The sequence below is a fragment of the Lycium barbarum genome, chromosome 2, assembly GCF_019175385.1.
Source record: "Lycium barbarum isolate Lr01 chromosome 2, ASM1917538v2, whole genome shotgun sequence".
NCBI lineage: Eukaryota > Viridiplantae > Streptophyta > Magnoliopsida > Solanales > Solanaceae > Lycium > Lycium barbarum.
In genome coordinates, this window is record NC_083338.1 from 111835676 (window position 1) to 111853758 (window position 18083).

The 18083-nt window shown below is 37.4% G+C and overlaps 1 protein-coding gene and 1 long non-coding RNA gene across 2 annotated transcripts; both read right to left on the bottom strand.

The window, feature by feature from the left end:
- Nucleotides 1-4616: 4616 nt before the first annotated feature.
- Nucleotides 4617-7258, bottom strand: LOC132626764 (uncharacterized). The gene is made up of 2 exons (XR_009577613.1): nucleotides 7062-7258; nucleotides 4617-6685 (listed from the first exon to the last, which is right to left on the bottom strand). It is a non-coding gene; the product is annotated as an uncharacterized LOC132626764 (long non-coding RNA).
- Nucleotides 7259-12238: 4980 nt separating this feature from the next.
- LOC132621295 (GDSL esterase/lipase At5g03980-like) lies at nucleotides 12239-13455 on the bottom strand. The gene has a single exon (XM_060335516.1). The coding sequence runs from the start codon at nucleotides 13116-13118 to the stop codon at nucleotides 12342-12344; it is 777 nt and encodes a 258-aa protein (XP_060191499.1). The 5' UTR covers nucleotides 13119-13455; the 3' UTR covers nucleotides 12239-12341.
- Between the last annotated feature and the right edge of the window lie 4628 nt (nucleotides 13456-18083).

Here is an 18083-nt window from a genome sequence, read left to right on the forward strand (position 1 = left end):
AGACTCTACTAGACACGGCTCGTAGACACTTCCTAGGACTGAACTGTCTCTGATACCACTTTTTATCACGACCCGACTAGGAAATAAATCATGTTGTCTTACTCATACTCATCATCATATCATATATTCATAAATATATAAGCTGCCCGTCCATATAGGTACGGTGTGATAATGTATAAGCTACCCGTCCATATCGGATCGGTGTGATAATCAATAACATTAGCCTACGTCCAAGCCTCCCGCGTCCGGGGTACCATCTCATGTCGCCCACTAGTGGTGTCTGCCCATGCCATCTGGCCATGGTGTATACGCTGCCCGCCTTAGCGGTGACTGCCCGGCCATATAGGCGCGGTGTTATATCATCATCATATTATACTCATAATAACATGCTCATCATAGTATGCTCATCATAGTATGCTTATCATAGTACATGCATAAAGACTCAAGGACAACTGTACTTTATCGGGGTGACGTAAGGTCGTGATCCCCCGATTTCATTATGGAGCATTCATTTACATTCTGCCTCACCTTGAAGGAAATAATACATTGCTCTCCCAACATTTAAGGCATAGTAGTGAAGATTTGACAAGACCCGGACCCTATAAACCCAAGCTTGTGAAGAAGAAGGTTGTTTCTAGGGTTTTTCCAAGTATGGCAAGCTTAGGGAGTTGAAGTTAAAGTGATTCTTGGGATTCTTGACCCCTCAAGGTATGTAAATGATTCCTACCCTTGTATTTGAGTTTGCTATCAAGAGCTATAGTGATTTTAGGTAAAGAAAGGGTACTTGTAGAAGTGATAGATTGATGAAGAGCAAGGTAGTGACATGAGACTTTTTCAAAGAAATGATTAGGGATGGATTTACGTGTATTTGGATATATATAGGCGTTATCATTGTAAGCTTATAAAGGAGATGGTCATCTATGATTCGTTAAGCTTTATACGTGCTTGAGGATTATTAGTAAGCAAGGCAAGTAGCCTAATTAAGGCTTATGTTATCTTAATTGTAGATTTACAAGTTCAAGAAGTAGAAGTTGGGCGATTTGATATACGTTAATGTATGTTGAGATTATTCCTTCTTTTTTTCGCATGATCCTATAATATGAACCAATAAACGAGTAAGAGAGTTTCCATGTTATTCTATTCTTATAAGTTCTAAGAGAAATACAGTTTTGATGTTCCCATACCCCGGCTATGGTATTTTCCCCATATATAGATTTTATGATTTCCTGTCCTAGTGGTATGAGTTCAGTAAGGCCCATGAGAGGCAAACAATCATTTTATTGTTTGAGAATCCTGTCGTTCAGTTTTACTTGTATTACGCATTCACTTCTAGTTCTCAAAGGTATGAGTGAGAGGCGCACTTGACAGGGGGTGGAGGTGTGACCTATGATATTACGTTGTATATGTGAAAGGCACGCTTGACAGGGGGTGAAGGTGTGGCCTATGAGTGGTCCAGGAGTGACCTATGATGTTGGAGTATATACATGAGAAAGGAACACTTGACAGGGGGTGAAAGTGTTGCCGGTGATGTGACAATGAGGTGTGTACCTCCTATATATATATATATATATATATATGCATGTCCATGTTTTCCGACATACAGATTTAGTCAGAGGCAGACAGATACTAGTCCATACAAATTCGTGCAGATAGTCATTCCCGCTTATGAGTTCAGCTTTTATTCATGATTTCTATACATATATACATGTTGGATTTATGCATTACATATTCAGTACATTATCCGTACTGGCTCCCCGTTGCTCGGGGGGCTACGTTCATGCCCGCAGGTACAGGTAGAAAGGGAGGTGGTTCGGCTTAGTAGGACCCTTATCCAATAGCGATCAGTGCGCTCCATTCGATCCAGAGTTGTAGTCTATTTTGGTAGGCCATTCTTCTGAGATGTATATAGATGGGTACGACGGGGCCCTGTCCCGTCCTTTCTACAGCTTTATTCCAGTAGAGGTCTGTAGACAGTTGTATGCAGTAGTCAAACGATGTAGCCTTGTCGGCTTATATTATTTTGTGTACAGTATATATGGCAGCCTAGCTGGCTTGCACTGTTCTTCCGCATTTTATGTTTATATGTATAAGCAGATTGTACAGAGTTCAGATGTTTCCTCTTTATGAGATTAGTTTCTGTCATTTATGGGCTATTGATGCTCAGTATGTTTCAGATAAGTGTTTAGGGGTGTTTGGTCGCTAGAGGTCAGACTCCCATCACGGCTTATAGGTTTGGGTCGTGACATTTTTAATACATACTTAATGAAAATAACAAGCCCAATACCGCCACGACGCCACTGCCCCTGCGTCCTCTCAGGCCGCCGGGACGGTTTGGGCAAAACAAGCTTGGCCGCCACAGCGGCCATCCCACCGCTATAGTGGTGCCGCTGGGACGGCACTGGTGCCACTTTGGCGGACACCAGGTACCACAATCCCAAATATTTTTCCAAGTCTCAACCGAAATCCCCACCAACTTCTGAGGCCATCTGCAAACCAACCACATACACAGACCCACATAAAAACACGCTACGAACGCACATGTGACCTTGAATTTCCAACGGAGGTCTCGTTGACCGAGTCAACCCTTGATACCTCATTTCCAATCTTCCCCACCCAAGTTCCAAAATGCATCCAAGTGCATTGGGAACTGAACCAGACATACATGCAAGTTCTAAACGACTATCTGGAGCTCTCGGAATCAATGGATTTCCGAAAAAAGTCCTTTTACCCAAAAGTCAACTTTGAGTCAACTAGTTTTCGCTTAAAGACAAATTTTTACAAAAGGTCGAATCAAGTATAGACATCTCGGGAAGCATGTCAACAGTCCCCTCGGGTCAAAAGTGAGCTAACCAAGATAGGTAAGGGCGAAAGTGCCGGAAAGACTATAACAACCAAACGGGTCATTACATTGGACGACCGCGTTCAATGTGTTTCAAAGAAAGTTTATTTGGGTTTTTAGTGAAGGCTAGACGGCGAGCCCGCGTGTCCCCTTTGAAACCATTCAATTGTTTGCCAGTGGTGACGAAGTTTATGATATGCATGCAATGACAGTTATATATACAAGAAAATAAACAATTAAACAAAATAAATCACATTATACTAAAACCCTTATGGTTAAAACCTATTCAAATTCACAGTAGAGTCGCCATCGGTTACGGTTCACTTTTACGGGGGTGTATAAAAGCTACTAAGAGGTTGGGGACTCTATCAGATTTTTGTATTTTTAGAGTCACCACCTAATTTAAGGAAAATTAGAAAAACTGAGTTAAAAGGGTTTATTCAAAAAAGAGAAAAATCCTTTAACACCATAGTTCGAGATAAGGGTTCTGGTGATCCCCTAGAGAAAGTTTAAAGCACCCTAGTATTAAGGATCCGTAGAATACGGTTGACCTTCGAACTTCAATGTGTGATTATTGTAATTATTTGCTTAAAATGGTTAATTTCTTGTATATCTTGTCATGGCATATAAAAAAATATTTTTGGCAAAATCCCTTTATTTTAAGAAGTTAAATACTTTTTGGAAAACGCATATGAGGTTTAAATGGTCAATTAACTTTTCGGACCAAAAACACACTCAAGGTTTCCCTTGAGCAGAGTCCAACTTAATTCAGTCCCAAATGTTATGTCCAATTTAATTCTTATAAGTTTTGCAATGTTCAAGTTTATGTCCTTTGCAAATGTGCCGTGCAATTTATACAATGTTCATAAAAATGTCCCCTTTTCACTAAGTCATAAGATTTATCCATTTTTTACTTTCATTGAAAGTCAACAATATCTCATTAAATCCTTTCCTCAAACTCGTATTTAAACTGAAGCTACTTTGTTTAATTAGCTTAATGTGGGGTCAGGCCCAAACACTGTTTCTGAAAACAACTTGAGTCATTTTTTCTTATACAAGGTTTCAACTAGGTTCTGACCAAAAGATTTTCAGTAATATAAGCATTTACAAGTATAAACATGTATACAATTTGCAAAACATAAATAAATAGAGGGAGAGAGGGGAGGGAGGGGGGGGGGGGGGGGTGGGGGGAAGGTTGAGAAAGTTTAGTAAGCTAATCTTATCTCGTCACCTTCTTAGACCCTTAATGTATTTACACTCCTTTCTAACTCCTCGTCCAAAGCTACAAGTATCCAAGTTCTTGCCTCATCTTTGCAACATTCGACGAACTCGCTTCATTTATACCTCCCGAGATGACAAGAAAATAATTAGGCAAACGATACGCCACCTTATGGTGTGTCGTTTATAATGTAACAATAATGTTATTCAGACTCATATCAAACTTTGAGAGTTTGATTAAGGGGGCTAAGATTTATGTTTCCGAATTTAAGCTAGAAATCGAATCGAGTCAAGTCATGGTTACGAATTCTAGTTGCTTGCTAGCCATACTAGTTCATGATCACGAATACCAGTTTGCTTGTTAGCCATACTAGTTCATAATCACGAATGCTAGTTTGCTTGTTAGCCATACGCTCGTCAATCTCTACCTTGTGATTTTATTATAAATATCATCATCGTCTTTTAGAAAATGCCTAAATTGAAGGACAACCTTTCCGAAAGGACGTGGCCTCAAATTAAATGTTCTCATTGGCCCAAGTGTAGTATCCGTTCAAATCAGTAAGTATCAAATGGGGAAGTATTTGCTCATATCAAAGTGAAGATCACAGTGCAACATTTGCTCATTCCGAAAATGGTACAACAGCTCTTATCAACCAACATCAGCTTCTAAACATTGTGGCTATTCTCCTAACAGCCATTACCTTATTCATCAAAACAACTCAAGCACAAAGTAACCATATTCAACAACTTTTGGCCACAAGTTTGCAGCAGCAAAGGGCAAGAACAAAACAACAACATGCCTTTGGGGAGTGACAACATCTGACTTCAAGGCTGCCTAAAAATACAGTTCAAAATGCCATAGCAAACAACTGAACATAGCAGCCAAAAGTACATCATTTTGAGCCTCATAACACCAGCAGTTGTGTTGAGAAAATCAACTCATACTAAATGTATAAACTCAGCTGTAGGCAACAGGAAAGTAGTTGCAAGGTAGCAGCTGCTTCATTAAGCTTAGCGTTATACTCTCATCAAGTATAGCATCTGTTTCTTTTAAAACTCAGCAGTTCCCTAAGTGTAGTATCATGTTCAAATCAATAAAACATCAGGAGCACAACAACTGTCCCAAAACAACCTTAAAGCAGCAGGTATTTAGCCCAAGAAACCAGCAACAGTTAGGCTAAAGACAGCAGTAATGAAAACCAAATCTGATCAAAGTGCAGCAACTTCAACCTCAATATCAGTCCATAAAATGCGACAACCACTCCCTTAAACATATCATTTGTAGGCCTCAAATACAACAGTCAAGTGCAACTACATTTCGTCTCGAAATAGGCATCGAATGGCAGCCAAAAAATGCAGCAATACTGCCCTTAGTTCGGATGCAGTATCCACTCTTTTAAAGGAAGCAGCTCATCCATGAAATACTTCAAGACATATGGGATTTGAAACTCCCCAGGTCATGCAAAGAAAAGAGGGGTGAAGGATGAGTATCCAAAAGTAAAGACATTGGCAGGATACTATCAAGAGAATATGAAATGTTTCAACTATTGAAATATTACGATAACTTAGTCGTGTTTAACATATTAAATAAAAACTAAAGTTCAGATTTCAAAAGTAGATGAGCACATACTTATTCTTTTAGCCTAAAGAACAGAAGCTTAAGTATCTGGTTCAGTTATTTTTAAAGAGAATTTAGGACAGAATCAGTGACCATTTCATAACAGAACAAGCATTAACAGCAGCTGCCTAAAGGGGAAAGAAATCACAGCACAACCTTCATGAAATCCCTTAACAGGTCTTGCACTACACTCAACCAACATTCAACATATTTATAGTCACATAAAGGACGGCAAGCTAATATTCATTACTTCATTCACAAAAAATAAGCACATAAGACTTGAATAGGGGAACGAAGGCATATGCCCTTCCTAAAAGGAAGCTTCAACTTACAAAAAAACTCAAACAAAATTATGGATAAAACTAACTAGCACTAAAAATTTTAGCTTATGAAGAAATAATAACTAAGCTATGCACAACAGATATGTTTTAGCTATGTTACATTTGAACATAAACCTTGAGTCTAATAAATATTTAGTGAGATAGTTGAAGTGGATACATGAGACACAAACAACCTGTCCTCAACCATACTAGAAACAGTTACAACAATGTACAAAAAATTTAAACATGATTAAAGACATAAAAGGTTATGTTTGTCACAACCTTAACAGTAGATGAAAACAGGTTTTACAGAATATTAAACTTGAACAATACACACAATCTCAGCACAAGAATAATCTACTTGATCCATAATCACAATGAACAGATAGAGTGCCTCAGAAAACTGTAAACAACTCATGCTTTACACTCGTACAATAGCAAAACTAGAACATCCATGAAATTTATTAACTAAACCATACTGAATCTAAATGAGATGAAGAAAGGACTAATATAAACACATCAAAGATAGAACTAGAATAACATCAAAACCCAAACAGAAATTACAAACAGTAACAAAATGAAAGAAAAACAGAACTGCGAAATAGAAGGAGAAGATTACCTTTTTGCCGAGGAGCAACGAGGGCGACGAGAGTGGAGTTGATCACTTTCCACCAACGACGACGAACCAACCTGAACTTGAAATTTTTAATTTGTTTCGATACTTTGAGAACTCGGCTTAGATGAGGGAAAACTCTTGTTTTAAGCCAAGCAATCAAAGTTTCAGAACTTGGAGGGGTCAAAACCTATTGTGGTTATGAAAAACCAACCTCCAGAAATGAAGGAAGAGGGTTCTATTTGTAGAACCTCACCTAGGGTTTTGTGTAGTTCAAATTCGATGTGGGACACCTTGAGAATTCAAAATTTGTTTTACAATACTTTGGAATCCGAATCTTTCAGAGAAAGAAAAGCGAAAATTGAAAGAAAAAAAAAAGTAAAGGGAAACACAGATTACCATTTGAATGAGCTGGAAAGAGAGAATTAGACGAACTCCCATTAAAGAGGTTACCTTAAACGGCCGAGCAAGAACTGGAGATGATAAAACTAGCTTGAATTTTGTCCAAAAAATGCTTCAGCCAGCTAGGTTCGCGTTAGGGTTCATTTGTTTCATTGCTATGAGCCTGTTTGGATGGGCTTAAAAAAAGTAGCTTATAAGCTGTTTTTAGCCAAAAAAAATAAGTTGGGTTGTTTTCAGCTTATAAGTTGTTTTACATAAGCTAAGCCAAACGGGCCCAATTATTTTTTTGAGCTTATTTTAAGCTTTAAGCTGACTAGTCAAACACTTGAAATTAGCAACTTATAAGCCAATCCAAACGGGCTCTAACTAAGAGAAATGAAATGTTTAGGGGTTTGGGGCTTAAGAGCAGATGTGGGCTGGGTCGGCTTAAATTTTGGGGTCAATTGGCAGGATTTCCCTTTGCTAGGGGTGGTCTTTAATTTTGGCCCCTCAGAATAGTGGTGTTTAACTTTTGCCCTTCAGGCAGAATTTCGCGATAGAAAGGCAGAATTTGGGCCTTAAAGGTAGAATTTGCACATGGAAATTCTGTCTTGCGAATTTTTTTTTTTTTTTTTAACTAAGCTGGGGTTCGAACCTACAAACTCAGAGTATTAGACGAAGGGAAAAGCTTAAAGACCACCAATTTGAAGGGCAAAAAATGCATACCACCTAAATGAAGGGCAATTTGCGCAAAAAAAAGAATTTTGGGCTGGTCGTTTGGTTTATTATTTGGGCCAAGAATAAAATATGGGAGGGGCTGGTCTTTGAAGCTAGTAATAATAGTAAAAAAAAAATGGATTTAAAACATAGCACTTTTGTTAATAAAGTAACCAATTTAAACCGGCTTGAAATGAAATTAACACAAGCCATTTAATCAATTAATTAACCAAGCTTGTTAACCCTAACAAAGTAAAATAATTATCTACAATAATGGATCAATTATAGTAATTAAGTTGTAAATGACTTCATTTGACAATTTAAAAATACATACTTAATTAAAACACTTTTTTTGACATAATTCGATTTTCAAATAAATAAATATACTTAAAATAGTACACAATTACTTAAAATATACATAACATATATATTTTGGCAAACTATCACCAAAAGCTGGTTTGAAAAGTATTTTTGGATTTTGCTGAATAATTATTTCACTTTGTTTGCTATTCAAGAAGCTTGACTAGTTAATTTGAAATTTTGGAGGACAAAAATTGGGTGTCAACACAAGTCAAGGAGGAGAAGATCAAGGCAATAGAGAAGAACAACACTTGGGAATTAACAACTCTTCCCAAGGTTAATCAAGCAATTGGTGTCAAATGGGTATGCAGGGCAAAGAAAAATGCTCATGGCGAAATGGAGAGATACAAGGCAAGAATTGTGGCTAAAGGCTACAAGAATAGGCATGACATTGACTATGAGGAACTCTATGCACATGTTGCCCGTGTGGAGACAATCTATTTGCTGATCTCTTTGGCAACACAAGTGAAGTGAAAAATCCATCAACTAGATGTCAAGTCGGCATTCTTCAATGGATATCTTGAAAAAGAAGTCAATGTTCGGCGACCATTGGGCTTTGCAGTAAAAATCACGAAGATAAAGTGTTGAAGCTAAAGAAAGCTTTATATGGATTAAAGCAAGCTCCACGAGCATGAAATAGTTTCATTAACAAGTATTTTCAAGACAATGGGTTTATTTGTTGTCTCCATGAATATGCTCTTTACATTAAAGTTCATACTAATGGAAATAGTTTGCTTGTTTGTCATTAGTGATCTTATTCTGATGGGTAATAACCCTTTGTTTGAAGCTTTAATTTCAAGAAAGTTATGTCCCTTGAGTTCGAGATGATGGACATAGGGCTCATGTCATATTACTTGGGCCTAGAAGTGAAGAAAATGGAGGAAGGCATCTTCATATCTGAAGAAATCTATACAAAGGAGATTTTGAAAAAGTTCAACATGATCATCTGCAACCCCGTGAACGAGTGGAACAAAATTGTCAAAATTCGATGATGGAGAGAAAAGGTGGACTCTCCTCTTGTCAAATGTCTCATGGGAAGTCTGAGGTACTTGACTTGTACGAGGCCAGACATACTCTTTGCAGTTGGAGTAGTAAGTCGCTTTATGGAAGCTCCTACCTCTACTCTTGAAGGTCCCTAGAAGAATTTTCATTACCTAAAAGGTACGATGGACCTTGGGTTTTTTTATACTACTTCTAATGACTTTAATCTTGTGCTATTTTGTGATACTGATTATGCGGGAAATATTGATGATTAAAAAAACACTGTAGGTTTTGTGTTTTTCTTAGATGATTGTGTTATTTCTTGGAGCTCAAAGAAACAATACATTATTACTCTCTTGACTTGTGAAGCCGAATATGTAGCAGCAGCAGCAAGTATGTGTCATGCCTATTTGGCTGAGAAGATTGTTGAAGGAGCTCAATTTACCACAAACTGAAGCTACGACGATTTGTTTTCACAACAAATCTGCACAAGCACTTGCCAAGAATTCGGCGTATCAGGATCAAAGCAAGCATATAGACATTAGATATCACTTCATCAGAGAATGCACTGTCAAGAAGGAGGTAGAATTCAAGTATGTGAAATCTCACGATTAAGTTGCCGATATCTTTACGAAGCTTCTCAAGTTTGAAGATTTTCAGAGATTGAGATCAAATCTCGAAATGAAAAAGAAAAATCAAAATTAAGGGGAGATCTGTGGGACCCAATAAAATAAAAGGAAGTTGCAATAAGTTGCAAAAGCTGGACATAAGTTTTGTTTCGCAATTGCAATTGCTGAAATTGCAAGTTGTAGAAACCAAGCATTCTGATTGGTTCCAAAGTTTGGCAAGCTTTGCTATAAATAGATGACATCCGTTTCAGTTTCAAAAGCACACCAACAAAGACAGTAATGTAGAGAGAGTTTGAAAGCAGTTCACAGACAGTAATACAAAATAGTCTGTGAAGAAAAATAAAGTGTGTGAACGAGTGTTATAGTGAGGTGTCTAAAATAAAGAGAGTTATTTTCTTTGAGTGTGGTGTAGTTTTTTGATACTACCAAGTTGTAATATTTTCATTATAATGGTATTGTATTGCTCCTTTCGTGTATTGTATTTTCTCCACATTAAAAGATTTGGTGTCCTTACCATTCTCTTATTCTTTTTATTTAACGTGGATATTATTCCTCGGTGGGATTGTTATTTCCCAACATAAACACAAATAGAGTAGAGCAAAACGCAGCAGAAACGAAGATCGAACATACCCCCAGCCACTGTTCGGAATCGGGGTCAGCATCAATTTCTCATGTCAGTGAAGCACTCAAACCTCACTTTAGGTAGTATGGAGTTCAAGAAAAGATTTGTGCTTAAGGACCTTAACCAGATTGCTCTATTATAGTGTTCTTCCATCAAGAACACTTCTAGCAGGCAATTCAAAGCACCTTAATAATGGAAAAAGGAGTGTCAACTTGTCCAAATTAAACGGACCACCTTCTGAAACATTCCATACAGAACGTTACCCACACGAACAAGAAGGTGCAATGTCTTATGTGAATGAATTTCCGAATGATCGAACTCTTTTCAAAAAAAGGGATATATATGACAAGACATTTGAGATTAAAATAGATAAAAACCAACTTACTGATGGACTTAGTGGAGCAATAAAACCAATAGTTAAAGGGGTAGTTTCTCTTATAAAAATTCGACAAAGAATATGAACTTGGTGCATCAGAATATTCTCAAGAATTAGTTGTTATACTTCGCAATTCGACTAGGCACTGGGAAGTCGACATGTTGTCATTAGTCAAGAAAAAGGAGTTATGGAATATGTATATTCATGAGAAGATTGAAGCTGCTGGAAAGAAGAACTCAAGGTATATATAATATAAGAAAGGAAGGAGCCAAGGCTCTGACCGCGTGCCTATTGAAGAATGAGTTAGGGAACCCATCGGAGTCGTAGAGACAGGGATCATGGTCCGGGGAAAGAATAGAGAAGGTTATTTCACTATATTTTTGAAATTGTTAGCAGGTTTGTTCACACTAAATACAGAAGGGACCAAGCTTAGATAAAACTTGGTGATTTGGGTACTGCAGAATCTTATATCAAGGAGGCACTTAAAGTCGATCCAAAGAAAAGAACTCTTATAATGGGAGACTATTTTCTCTGGTACCATTCTTTTGCTGCATATTTTCAAAGTTCATTCAGCTTGATATTCAAATTGAATCAAATTGTTTTTCTTGTGCTGATCTAAGATCGACTCTTCTCACTTGCCTCACAATGCTTAAGGTGGAAAGATCCATTCATGGCCTTGGACTACAGGCTTGCATAAGAGGTAATGAAATTGTTGCGTATGTAAATGCTGATATCAGGAAAGTTTATGGCCTGTCAGCCTAATCTGAAACAAAGACTTCTATACTTGGTGACGCTTCACTATTCCCATTCGATCCTGGTGTGGGGCCGGATTACATCAGAACCAAAAATATTTCTTGCCTCTATGTAGCCAACAAATACTTATCAGGTAACATGAAATAGTTATGAGCAGTAAGCACTCGAATAGAATGACTGCACAAAATTCCTGAGATATCAAACTCTTGTGAGAACACTAAACAACCTCCTCTAATTGTTTCCAGTAGAAATATCGTCCACCATCTGTTTTGCTATAGTGGCACACAATATATGATTCATCAGCATTTGAAAGTAGATCAAATTCAACAAAAAGAATTAGACTACACCACTATCCATTTTGCTTTTCTCTATGCAGATATTTGGAAATAAACCATATTCAAAAGGAAAGTATTAGATAGCGCCGTATATATTAGACTGCTGAATTTTCTTTTCCGTTGAAAGCTTTTCTGATTAATACATAAAGTATTAGACCATATCCATTTTTCTGTAGTTTATTTACTTTTTTGCCTTTTGATTATTGGTTAGTAGACTCACAGGTCCAAGTTACCGATAACAAATTAAAGCGAGAGGCGGAGCCAGGATTTAAAGATTATGGGTTCGAGATTCTAGAGCTTTAAAGTTACTGAGTTCTGAACTAATATTTTGCACATGTTTAATAAGTTTTTCAAAACAAATACAGAGTCTGAATCAAAGTTACAGGGTTCGGCTAAACTCGTAAGTTGTATACTGCCTCCGCCCCTGCTTAAAACCAAAGGACTTGTATAACTTATAGAAGAGTGACAGGCGAAATTAGTACTTCTGATAAAATGGATGAAATAGAACAGGCAAGAGTTCTGTCTCCATATCGAAGACATGTATTTGGGATCTGGAAATTTATGACTAATAATTTTCATTCACCATATACAATCAATGTTCGATAAGATATCAGCGATGAGAACCTCCAAAATATGACAATATGCACTTTGGGTTAGATGTACACCGTCCCAATTCATGAAACATGAAGGGTCAGAGCAAACTGAACTCTCCGGCGATCCACATGTTTTCTTCCCATCAAAGTTGTATTTTCCTCCAATTCCACAACACGCTTTAAGTAATGATTCACGATCTATTCCAAGATAATATGCACTTCGAAAAACAGACAGAAAAGCTCCGTAATAGTCCGCATAGAGGATGACAACATTTGAGAACTGACGACTGACCAACGATAGTGTATCTCGAAGATAGTCATTGTGAAATGATGCAAACTTATTATACTCTCTCAAACATCCAAAGTCGTTGTAAGCCTTGGGATTGAAGCTCGGGTATGAAGTCAGTAGTGATGGCAAGCAGCCAAATGGGGAGACTCCTGAGACAACTATCCGCTTCACCCCTAACTTAACAATTTCTTTGATCCCTTCAACGATGGCATTGACAGTAAATGGGACAAATGTTTTAGCCTCTTCAATGGATTTTCCACGAGAGAAGGCAGTGAAATAATTATTCCCACCAAAAGCACCAACACTAACGAGTGCATTTCGAAGCTTCTTAGCACACCTTGATGGATTTCTACATGTAGAATAAAGGTGATTTCTGAACCACTCGATTTGAAAACTTAGGATAGGGTTAAATGATTGGATACTAATGTTTATTTGATCGAAGAATGACTTGTCAAGGGTCGTACTTCCTGCCATAGCAAAGTTGACACCATGTACGAAAGAAGAGTTTGTTGATAAGTAAGGATTAAGGAGAGGAAGCTTAAGAGACAATAAGGAGAGGAAGCTTAAGAGCCATTGCAATGTAGTCAATCATTATAAGGCCATTTGAAAAGCTGCCAGTAGGCTTGCCAAAGTGTGTTTCACCATAAGGAAGACGATCAGCATGGAATGTTGGAGGAGCCCCAGGGATACAAATTCGGTTTCCGGTGTCAGCAAGGGAGTCACCAAACTGATAAATGGAATTAAATGGGCAAATTGAAGTTTCTTTGGCATTAGAAATGAAAGAAAGATAGAATACTGCTGAGAGGAAGCAGCCGCTATGGAACCCATAGGAGATGATTGATTAGCAGAGGGCCAGAGGCACACGAATATATACTCCTCCGTCTCAATTGACGTGGCACGGTTAGAATTTCAAGGTTCATTCCAGTTTTTGTTTAACCAGAATTTCTTTATTTGTTTTTTTAAGTATTTTAAGTTGTTAATTATTATGATTTAGAATACTTTTGATGTAGTTTCCAAATATATAAATTTTATTTCTAAAAACTTAAAGTTTCTATGTCCATATTAACGGTCAAAATTTAGAAGTTTGAATTTCGAAATTCCAACTATGTCACATAAATTAGGACAATGAAAATAATAAGCACCAACATGTAGGTTGGAATAGTAATTATTACTTCATAACGGTCTAATTTGATTAATTTCTTTAAGTAGTACCTTGTTTTGTTTTATTCTTTTAAAAAGGTTAACGTTTAGATAATTCAAAATCTCACGAAAAACATTCTACTCCATTCGTCTCAATTTATGTGATATAGTTTTGTTAGGCACAACGTTTAAGAAAGAAATAAAGATTTTTTAAACTAGTGGTCTAAGATAAATCATAGATATTTATGTAGCTATAAATTATTTCATTAAAGATAAAACAGAAAGTTTTAAGTTAAATTATTTCTAAATATATAATGTATCATTCTTTTACCGAGGGAGTAACTTGCAATTTCTTTCATAAAAAAATAGAGAAAAGCAATAATTTCAGCAATGCCAACTATGCGGAGAAAAGGATGAGACTGGTGAGCCTTAAAATGCGGCAAGTTGCACAAGACGGTCCAAAAGTTGCAAATGTATAATAAGCACGAACATGTATGTTGGCCGAAGGATGTACCTACTTCACATGTTCAATTCACTAAATTAGTTTTATTTTAATCTCAAAGATATCCATGAGGTAATAAAAAAAATGTGCTTGCTCCGTTGTATTCTCACTAAAATCAGAGATTTGAAGCTCTCTCTTTCTGGTTCTCTTCTCCATTCAATTTCGTTTGCCTTCACATCCAAAAAGTGAGGCTCTAGAAATTAAGAATAGAAACCAAAAAACCAATGAAAATTTTGTTTTTAATACAGAATCAACTTACGAGAACTAAATACACAAATCTTTTTTCAGATGTATGTTTAAAATCATTATTTTAATCAAACCAAACCCAGGAGTCCAATGTCTCTATAGGGAACTATGTATGTAGTACAGTTTATGCTCAAATTAAAATAGATTATTCAAGTAACCTACATTTTTTTAAGAAATGTGTAATTAACTTTAAAATTTGTAATGTTTTGATTTCCACCACCCTCTTTCACTCTATTATCTGGATTCTAGAGACACTTAAGTCACTCTTTTTTTTAGTATGTTATAGTTTGAAACGAAAAATAATTGGCACGGCTTTGAAAAGCTTTATCCCATTAATATATTAAACCATCTTACAACAAAGACAATGCAATGGCAACTATGATCAGTTTGTCTAGTGTTATTTTAATGTAGACCCATTTTCTTATAGGGTTGGTTAAATGAGTATGACTGACATGAGTTAAATAAGTTTTATTATTAAATAATATATTTTTAAAAATGATGGCATGCCAAATGAGTGTTTTTTATTTTCTGCGTCAAAAGATAATAGTTAGTTGACTTTGTTATCCCAAACCAAACAAAAGTGACTTGGAGACAGTTTACACAGAAAATCGGCACAATTGAATTTGTACGTGAGGTCAAGAACACGTGGATCAATGTAACAAAAAATATGTAATAGCAAGTAATAATTAACAAGACAAATGAAAGTAAAGCATAGTTAGTTGTGTGGCTTGGGCCTTAGAGAGGCTTTGAGCTAGAGTCTCCAAGCGGTGAATCACTATAAACACCACGAATTAAGCAAGAAAGAGCAAATGCTAAGAATAATATGAATACTATGTATTGTTGTAAAATGTTTCAGATGATTCTTACAATGAGATGAAAACATCTATCTATACTAGAGCTATGGGGTGCATGATCCACAAATCATGCCCTCTTCATTATCAATATTAATGGCAAAGGTAATAAAATGTAATAAAGAGATTTAATGTTATGACAATGAAGGGCAATAATGCACATTTAATACTGCAGGAAGACTTGGGGTTTCTTGTAACGGTTGCACATTAAATGACATTTGACCGGTGAGTTGGCATGCTTCTCCGGACCCTTTGTAGTTTCTGTCTCCGGTAGCAGCTGCTAAGTTACTCCTTCGGAGCGTCGTTATACTTTCCCGAAGCCCCTCGCTTGCTGACTCAAATCTAACATGTCACCATTTCCACGTGTCATCCTTTGATACATCCACCTGGTTTAGAAGGATTTTACCCTATAGTCCCCCCACTTTCCAGTTATTCGCTCAGATATGGCCGAGAAGCGGAAGATTTTTCCCATCTTGCCGAAAAGTCATGTAATCACCCTCCCGCCTGCCTCATTAAAAACCTTGCCGGAAAAACCCAATTGGGAAAAAAATTGAGCAAAGGGAAAAATAGTGCAAGACTTAGGGATTAAAATGACAACTCTGCCACTTGTTTTTTCTGTCAACGGCCGGTTGGTATTGAAAAAGTACCAGCACTATAGAAAGCTTGATCTCAGATTTTTAGTGTTTATCCGAAACTTTTAATCATTGAGTTTCGACTCTTCGGGTTCTTAGTTTTCCCTAAAACTTTTAAACTTTTGAATCTTTCTTTTGAATCTTAACTCTTGGGTTTTTAGTTTTTTCCCAGAACTTTTAATTTTAGAGTGTTGATTCTAGGGTTTTAGTTATACCCGAAACTTTTATAACCTCGTAGCCTTGGAAGCCGGGAATGTTAATGACCAGGGACTTAAATCTTCTGGTTCTGTTAAAGTCCGGAATAACATGTCCGGTTAACTTTATGAACGGGAATCAAAGCATCCAGCTTTTCCATTTGCCTGGATGGCTTTATAAGAGAGGGCCCCTTTTCTTTGGTGCTTATGAAAAGGACGTCTCCTTTTCATTTGGGCATAATTATTCGGATTCATAATCCTTATTTGCTTTTAAGCGGGAGCAAATTTAAGAATGATTTCGTTTCATTCAAACGTAAACGAGAATGTTTACAAGGTGCAAGTTTTGCTTCATTCCATTCCTTAAACGTACACAAGTGTTTACAACTTTGCGTATACGACAATTTACAAGAAATGAACATAAATACATTGCAAGAGAATTATGGTTGTGCAGGCATCTTTTGGGTCTGGCCTGTTCTTGATTCTGGTTAATTGTTTTTAATTCCGGAGCCAGTTCGGGCTATCTCCGGTATCTTATTCAGACATGATGCAGATGGGCACAGTTGCCTCTTTTTTTTTTTTTTTTTTTTAAGTCACTACTCCTGAGCCATTTTAGAATACTTCTAGTATTTATTTTTACCATTTTCACTGTTTTGATGCAACAGTCCCCAGTGTCCATAGACATTACAGTTCTTCATATGAGTTTCTTTCGGGTGACTCACTCTGAAAACACTCTTGCCTCCTGTCAGTCCGTGATCCCGATGGGTATGGTTAAAACCGGTATCTTGAATGCCTGCGATCAAAGTTTAGTTAACCTTGATTCCGGGCTGTAGAAGATGTCGGTATATTTACCTGTTCATCTTCTATGCGAATTTTCAACGTATACCGATTGTGAACATCTTCCCATGTCGTTGCCTCGAACTCAAGCAAATTTTCTTTGAGTTTTTGTGAAGCATCCGAACTCAGAAGGTTGAGACCTATAGTGAAAGCCTCAGCTGCCCATTCATCCGAAACCATGGGCAACAACAACCGTTCCTTCTAGAACGGGGTGACGAAGTCCCAGAGCAACTCGGTCTCCGCTTGCATTATGCAGAAGTTGTCTGCCTTTTGCATTCGCACCTTCCGAGCTCTAGCATGTGCTTTGATAAACATATCTATGAGCATATCAAATGAATTAATAGAGTGTTCATGCAAAAGAGAATACCAAGTTAAAGCCCCGTTAACTAATGTCTCGTCGAATTTCTTGATCAAGACCGATTCGATCTCATTCGATTTTAGGTCATTTCCCTGGACAGCCATAGTGTAGGCTGTTATGTGCTCCAGCGGATCTGTCATCCCTTCATACTTAGGGATGCTCAGCATCTTGAAACTCTTTAACATCAACTCCGGTGCGGTTCGGGCTTATATGCCCACTGGCTGTATCTCTTTACGTATGGCCCTCCAAGACTTGCGGAGCCCTCGGGATTTGAAACATACGGGCTTACAACTGCTTCGCATTATTTTCCACTTCCTTAGCTCTTTTGTTCATCTTATTAGTTATGTCTTTCATAAATTGCAAGACTTGTGTCCGGAAAGGATTATCTCGGACAGATTCGCTCCTGGATGTGACTTCATTGCCAACGATCCTTCCCTCCGTTCAGTCTCCACAGGGTGTATTGTTTCCGACAGCTTGTGCCAGAACAGTCCCCCCGAGCCATTTGACTCTAGAGTTTGGATTGCTAGAAAGTGCTGAGATAGTTTGTCGCATGAATTTCATCTCCTCCATCAGTGACCACTGTCTCTTCCTCACGATCTGTATTACTTCTTGGGGGGTTTCGCCAGCAGGCGTTATTTCCTCCGTAACCCTCTCATTTAGACTATCTCTGAGGGCAGTTTCT

What these genes read in the sequence shown, in the direction of transcription:
- LOC132621295 (XM_060335516.1), bottom strand. Translation starts at nt 13,118, where the DNA reads ATGGCAGGAAGTACGACCCTTGACAAGTCATTCTTCGATCAAATAAAC.